The sequence below is a fragment of the Etheostoma spectabile genome, chromosome 4 (genome assembly GCF_008692095.1).
Source record: "Etheostoma spectabile isolate EspeVRDwgs_2016 chromosome 4, UIUC_Espe_1.0, whole genome shotgun sequence".
Lineage (NCBI taxonomy): Eukaryota > Metazoa > Chordata > Actinopteri > Perciformes > Percidae > Etheostoma > Etheostoma spectabile.
In genome coordinates this window covers 35629811-35637707 of record NC_045736.1, presented here as the reverse complement: position 1 = coordinate 35637707, position 7897 = coordinate 35629811, and the positions used below count along the sequence as shown (strand labels likewise).

Below are 7897 nucleotides of genomic sequence, written 5' to 3'. Positions count from 1 at the left end.
TCAGAAGCAGCGATATTAAACTCAGTATCAGATGATGTTGCTGGATTTGGGGGCAGGGTGAGCAGCAGCCACATGAAATAAAACTAATTTTTAATCAACTGTGGGACAAAAAAAAATTGATTTGAGTCTTCGACAGTCACCAACCACCTTAAAACCGTGACGTCATTGTGTGACTTCATTTGGGACACCATATACAGCATGTCGTTTTGGGGGAAACACAATGTCGACCAGACAATGTTAATAATGGACACATTTTTAAAAAGCAGTACACATCCACAACCAATGCAGGAAAGAGTGATTTAAACTTACATATGTGTCATGGTGGCAGGGAGTCAGGTTAAAAAGGAGGAGTCTGGTGATATTCTGTATTTTGTTTTTGCTCAACAGTTCCCAACCAAAACCCAACACTATGGTTTTGGTCTTTTCATGGGATTTGTTGACAATGAGATAAATATAGGATAATACCAGGTGGAGTGTAACAGACAATGTGAAGTGACAGAAAATAGCGTGGCTGCTGGTGGAGTGAAAAAAAGAGTGTATACATTTTTTTTTTTTTTTTTTTACTATCAAAATGTGTGAAAATCTGAGCATCAAAGTTCCTTCTTGACCCCATCCACATCGGCATAGCTCTGAAGGCTATTAAGTGGACCTTTGAGTTTAGATATTTTTGTTTACATGTGTGGACAAAAATCTGATTGTGGCTGTGTATCTCTGTTGTGCGTTATAAAAGTGACGCCAACGCATTCTGTGCCTCAGTGGATGTATTGTTTTAGTCCGGTGCAACACCGGCAGGGCCGCCGCTAGTTAGCTTAGCATAGTGAATAGAATCCTACGTTGTCGGTTAGCATGTTGTGAGTAAAAAAACAACAACCACCACCTAATTACTTATCAAGACCTGCATATTTACGAGTACAAATAGCAATGCAATCAAGACTAGACGATTTCCTAGGCAGATATTGACCTGGGACTATATTGGGTGGAAGCACAGCCGAAGCACTGCTGGCCGAGAAATCACGCAGCAACTCTGTGTGAGTACAGGTTAAATATGGGTTGATCCATCCCTTAAAATAACCATGTGTCATGTTTACAGTGATCACCTATTCTGTGGACAGCTGTTTATTAAATCCATTCTGCGTTTTTCCCAGTCGACTTTATTGCACCGAAAAAAAATGTCGAGGGCTGCAGGATGCCTCACGTCTTCGGGCTGTTGAGTGATCACAATCTCCTCCTCTCGTTCTATTTCCCAAGCACGCAGCTCCTCCTCTAAAAACTCTGGTTTTTAGGAGGTATGCTTCTGGATCTACTGTCTGAGAAGTCATCCTCTTCGTCTCTCACAAACTCCGACACGTTCATCGCCATTCACTGTCTACAGTAGGAAAAATAGCCAGCTATTCACGCTGGGTATGTTGACGGGGGGGGGTTAAGGTGCTGTGTGATCTCTGTGCCCCTACAGCAGTGCTTCAACTGTGCTTCCACCCAATATAGTCCCAAGTCAATATCTGCCTAGGAAATCGTCTAGTCTTAATCTGCATTGCTATTTGTACTTGTATTGGCTCACTTTCTTTTACTCACAACATGCTAACGGGCAACATAGGATTCCATTCACTACGCTAAGCTAACTAGCAGCGGCACTGACTGTGTTGCATCGGACTAAAACAACGCATCCACTGAGACACAAAACACATTGACCCACCAATCTACAGCTAGGGGAGAGCGTGATGAGCCCTGTGTCAACAAAGAGTGGCGTGTACCTTTAACCAAACACAATGAATATATTAGCTAATAACATTACACGCGACAATAAATACACACAAAAATGCCTACCCAGAGATTAAAATCCCACGGGTGATCTCAGTTGACAAACTAACCAAACAACATTGGCAGTGCATATTTTGCAGGTTTGATCAATGACAACATTCTGAAGTCGGCATCAAGTTTCCTCCAAAACCACATTGCTGCTGATCAATTGTTTGGTGTAATGGGAAGGAGAAGTATAAATCATATACATGAAGGTTTATAAATGTGTCAAAGCAGGATTTTTAACTTAAACGCAGAGACAGTATAAGAGTTCGGTATTTACAATAACAAAAAGGTAAAGTTATGCAAATGTTTAAAAAAAATTATAATTGTGAAAAAGCAAATAGTTTTGATTCAGTTTCTATACATTTTCTTTGCACACAAACAGTTAAAAGACATTTAAGTTGCTCTCCTTGAACAGATGGAGTAGCACCTGTACTCTCCTGAAATATTTGCTCATGAGTTTGTCAGAAGGAGAATGCTTATTACTGGTGCAGAAGATGAAAACTCGTACCAATTCAAATTCTGCACTGGTGAAAAGGAAACAATGACAGTAATACTCCAGTAACTTAATATACTGTATATTATTTGTCCTCACATTCAGTTGGCAGAAGCACATACTTTTACACCAGGTCGTCCCCTGCGTCGTGGGAAACAGAGGGACGAAAAGATGGAGTGTGACTAACGGGAAAGGGACAGAGTCAGTAACGGCCGGCGTGTCCTCAGTGAGGTGCTGAACTGAGCACTGAACAAGGCTTGATTTTGAAAACGAAAATGTGAAGATGGCAGGCAATCTGGTTGCAAACACTGACACAGTAACGTACCAAGTCGAAGAAGGAAATGATCTGCGGGAGAGAAAGAAACACCGTCAAACAGGAGCTCTACACGCCGAGAAAACGGGAAAAAAAACCTGAGTCATCTATCATTTCATAATTTTAGATGTAGCTAAATTAAAGTACATTTTCACCATTTCATTGTTCTGACTTACTATCTCATAGGTTCAACTTATAAAATCACAATTTCAATTCACTATTTCGTTTAACCCTTGTATTGTCTTCACTTTCGGGACCCTGTTGTATCCCTAGTGACTTATATGGGGTTTTAATTCTGAAATCAAATTTTGCTTCATTATCTATTAACAAATATTGTCTTTATCTCAATTTCATCCAATTGAGAAAACATATGCTATGTTTAGGGAATGCAATCAGTCACTACTAGAACCCAATTAAAAATGGAAGCTTTTGTCATAAGGTTATAATTCATGTTAAAAATCCACTATGGAAAAAAACATAAGCGGTCATTTCCAGAATAATTTCCGAAATGAGTCAGGAATGCATGTTCATCTCAGAAAATAAGGTAAGGCTGTTGATTTTCAGGTAGAAACAAATGTAACTTTTTCTCATTTTCCTACTTGTAAAAATTTGAAATGGGTCGATTTGACCCGAATACCTTACAAAAAGGTTAAAAACGTGTCTGTTATAGGACAGACGAGTCTGATCTCCGGTGGACAAGATTGTCCACCACAGATTGACGTCAGCTTGCTTTCCTCCAAAAGGTGATTCCGACTCAACCTTTTACCGCAGGCATAAACGGAGAGACCCGAGTTTTTACTGGACTGTCTGACGATCTTTACCTTTTATTTAATGTACTTAAACAGGGACATTGCACACGTTAACATTAACCTTGTTAAAGAACAAGGAGAGATGCATTGTACCAGGTTGTAGTCCCTTGACAGGTCAGTCAAACAATAAATATTCACCGCGAGTGAAATACAAAAAAACAGAATATAGAATTTTACAAACCAGTCATACCTAATTTACAAAAAAAAACAAAAAAAAAAAAAAACTATCATAGGCTCAATCGTTCCCACTTCCTAAAACCAGTCCTCCCCCCCCCATGCAGCCAGCGCCTCACTGGAGCATTAGAGTTATGAACGGTTATACTATATTTACCTTTATCATATCGCCTGAAAACGAGACTAGGCTGCTACAGTATGACCATACAGACCCCTACAAACAACAGACTGCTCTCTTGTAACGCAACTATGCTCCGTACCTGGCCGAGACAAAACTCGGAAAACAGTCAATTTCAGCCTGCATGCCCTTTTTTATTTTCTTAATTTAAATCCCTTACCTATGGAACGAATACTCGAATATTCAGATCCAGCCCTACGTCAACCGGTGTCATATCTCAGATCTTTAACTTAATACTTTATAATTTTGATATATATATAAAAAAAAAAAAGTCATAATTAGGATTCAGTCATTTTGACTTAGCATGTCATCTTATATTTTTATATCTGTCTCATAATTGTTCCTTGGTATCTCGTAAATTTGACATACTATGCAATAATTATAACTCATAAAATCATACTCTACTTAATAATAATAATAATAATAATAATAATAATAATAAATAATAATAATAGCCTTTATTGCCTACATACACACAAATACATACTATTCCTGAGCCCATTTTTCCAAAGCTGGCATCATGTGTGTACTTACCAATGCAATCCACAGCACCAGGTACTCGTCAATAAAACTATTGAAATACTGATCCAGGAACAGTAGTCCTGGTCCCAGGAAGGCTAAATCGTGGAGATGCATCTCACTTTTTGTCATGTGTGCTACCTGTGGACAAATGGAAAAACACACACGGTCAGCATCGCACACACACACACTACGGTTTTCTTTTATTGGCACTGCTAAATCTCTGCAAAACACTACATTCTACAGTGGAAATTAAAAACTGTAAAGCTATTTGAAAAGAATATTATATGACACTATTATTATTATCCGAGTCTTAGCACCCAGTAGAACAATTTGGCCATGAACTCGTTGGACATCGGTCTTTTTCCAGAATAATGTAGTAGCAGTAAAGCACAGGTATGAGATGATATATTGCAAAGTTATCACCATTTTTAGTTTTTTTTTGTCCTGTGACCACAGCATTGTGTTTGACCCCTTGTACAGTAAAAAGTGGGTTTGACTTACAACTAATTTATTGGTAATTTTGGCCGAGACAAAGCCAAACGCCAGGATATAAAGACATGGATGTTTCTCGAAGAGCTGGACAGCAGACTTCTTGTATATCATCATCGCCAAAATTATAACTGAACCAATATGTAAAACTGGAGAGAGGACGCTGGTTCCCTGAAGACAGAGACACAAAAACAAACCCACACATGGTTAAAGTCAGTAGAAATAGACACAATCTGTAATGGGAACTGATGGCAACAACAATTTACTTATTCTGCTCAAAAACTTTGAGTTGCTAGTATTTGTACCAGATGTATTATAGAAAAAGAAACAAATGATTATGTTTCTACAGTTAGGAGTTTGGTTGCATGGGAGCAGGTCACATGGACCCATTGAATAACATTCAAAAAGTAGCACAGTATTTATGAATGACTGCTACATAGCCATCCACTCTTATTTTCTAAATATGAAAACCATAGGGGGGTACATACAGAAAGTAGTAGCAATTTCAATTTTGGTTTGGCTTACAGAATTACTGATAAATAAAGAGTACACCCCTAAAGCACATTTTTAGCTAAAAACCAATGTAGAAGGGTATTTCACAGTTTTGTTGATAGATTCGGGTCAAAATCTTGACATTTTAGTGCAAAACAAAACTCAATATGTGTGCTGTAGCGGGCCAACATGACACATGGAGAAATATTGGCTGATAGCAGTGATGACGCTAACTGGGACTTCACAAGGTTAACTCTACAAGAAATGAACTGTGTCCCAAACTATTAACACGCCGCACGGTATAAAAGCACAACAAAAACAGACAAACGCACAGTAAAAGTGAGTGTGAGGTAAGTCTCAAAATGGTTTCTTCCTCCCCAGTGTATATGCTAAACTAGATGTTGATACCCAACTATGCAGCTTACAGGGAGTTTTTCTTCTTCTTGGGTTATAGAATAGGTAATGGCACAAAAACAACTCTGTGCTTCTGGTTGGTTTTCTACCCCCTACATGCAAGAACATCTCGCAATGAGGTCACTTGGAAGCCTTTCTATATTGATTTATCTATGATAAAACTGACATGTCAGGCTCTGGGAGAACATCCATCAACCGGTTCTTTGACCACCAACCTATCAGGAGAAGTGCAGACGTTTCCAGACTTACTGCTATTGTGGATCCGTTTTTGCCCACACCTCCTGTAAAAATAACTCTGAAGTAATTGGTGCAGGAGAAGATGGCTCCTAAAAAAGTGCAGATGGCAGGAATCATTTTCATCTGGATATTTAGGATCGGAATCTAGGAATCAAGACATCAAAAACACTGAAATCAAGGAATGACAATACAACTCAGACTCAAAGATGCAACGTTTACATCAAAAGATGTGTTGATATTAAATGTTAAATTTCCAAGCTATTTTTGTAGTTTGTGAGCACATTCACCTTTACAAATGCATCCACAATCAAAGCATTATGAGTAATGTTAGAGAGTGGTAAAAGCGTTCAGAGTGACATTTTTTGTATTTCTGATAACAAATACAGTAAAACAGGTAACATGAGAATGTCACAGCAAAAAAACAACAATACTATAACATCATCAATCTCATTAATCTCAATCTGAAGCAAGTAGAACCGATCACAATTACCATTGACTGCCACAAAGCAGATCCTCCCACAGCGGCCAGCAAATACATGATTATTATGAAGATTTGCACCTCAGTCACATCAATGCTGAGTGGGAGGAGAAAGCAGAGAGTTGAAAGTGAGGATTAGTGACGGCTAGCAGCACAGCCATCCTGGAGCCTTCTTCCACGACACAATGCCGGACGTGGATCTGAACACTGATACTAGTTAGAAAGTTTAAACAGGTAGCTAAAAGTAATGAACACATTGTAGAACTAAATATCTGAAAGTAACGGATAACCGGTTAAAATAGTTAGCTTAAAAAGGTCCCATGGGATGGTGATTTTTGGATGCTTTTATATAGACCTTAGTGGTCCCCTAATACTGTATCTGAAGTCTCTTTTATAATATTGACCTTAGTGGTCCCCTAATACTGTATCTGAGTCTCTTTTATAATAGACCTTATGGTGTCCCCTAATACTGTATCTGAAGTCTCTTTTATATACAGTTGCTCCCTCGCCACTTCGCGTTCACTTATCGCGGATTCGCTATTTCGCGGATTTTCATAATGCATTTTTTTTTTTTTTTGGTGCATTGTGCTCTGCATTCGGATTCGCTAAAAACTCACTCCCGCTTCTTGTATCAAAACATGCTACGAATTGTGCTATCATTTTGTCGTCTCGTGCAGTTATGTGTACGTACATAAAACAGCTTGGCAATTTACATTAAGTTGGCCATTATCTTGTAATTTCGAACATCTCCTAAACCCATAATGTCGACGAAAGGCCTGGACCGACAAAAGCACCTGCGGATGGGCCCAAACGGCGGAAGATGCTACCTATCTCAGATAAAGTTAAACTTCTGGACATGCTAAGGGAAGTAAAAGCTATGCAGCCGTTGCTCGCCATTACGGAATCAATGAATCTTCCGTTCTTTACTAAAAAGGAGGAAAAAAACATAAGGACAAAGCAGCAGTCAATTTTAATACGAATGCAAAAGGGTTGTAACTGTTCGCAACAAGACCATGGTACGATGGAGACGCCATTAGCTCTGTGGATTATGACTGCAGGAAAAAAAACATAACCCTGGATACAAACGTCAGAAGAAGAGAACACTGCAGAGCGCAGTCAGGATGCAGCGGCCCGTCTGAAGAGCATTGAAACGGCCTACACGTGAGTCACTGTATTTGAATACATGTAATAGTTGCTAATTGTAAAAAAAAAAAATTTTCTATTTCGCGGATTTCACTTATCGCGGGTCATTTTCGGAACGTAACCCCCGCGATAAACGAGGGATTACTGTAGACCTTAGTGGTCCCCTAATACTGTTTCTGAAGTCTCTTTTATATAGACCTTAGTGGTCCCCTAATACTGTATCTGAAGTCTCTTTTATGTAGACCTTAGTGGTCCCCTAATGCTGTATCTGGGTGGCCTTGACCAACTGCCACTTTGCTCGTTTGAAAGTGATGATGTCTCTCTCTCTCTCATGGGTGGGCCATATTCTCTG

The 7897-nt window shown here is 39.1% G+C and overlaps 1 protein-coding gene across 2 annotated transcripts in view; it reads right to left on the bottom strand.

The window, feature by feature from the left end:
* Window positions 1-2104: 2104 nt before the first annotated feature.
* The window catches only part of cept1b (choline/ethanolamine phosphotransferase 1b), a 12921-nt gene continuing 7128 nt past the window's right edge, over window positions 2105-7897 (bottom strand). For both annotated transcript variants that reach the window (XM_032514737.1, XM_032514736.1), the window contains exons 6-10: window positions 6415-6499; window positions 5937-6068; window positions 4794-4952; window positions 4305-4430; window positions 2105-2642 (exon numbers count right to left, since the gene is read on the bottom strand). In XM_032514737.1, the coding sequence (XP_032370628.1) occupies window positions 2520-2642; window positions 4305-4430; window positions 4794-4952; window positions 5937-6068; window positions 6415-6499 (625 nt within the window). In that variant the 3' untranslated portion in view covers window positions 2105-2519. The remainder of the gene's footprint in view (window positions 2643-4304; window positions 4431-4793; window positions 4953-5936; window positions 6069-6414; window positions 6500-7897) is intronic.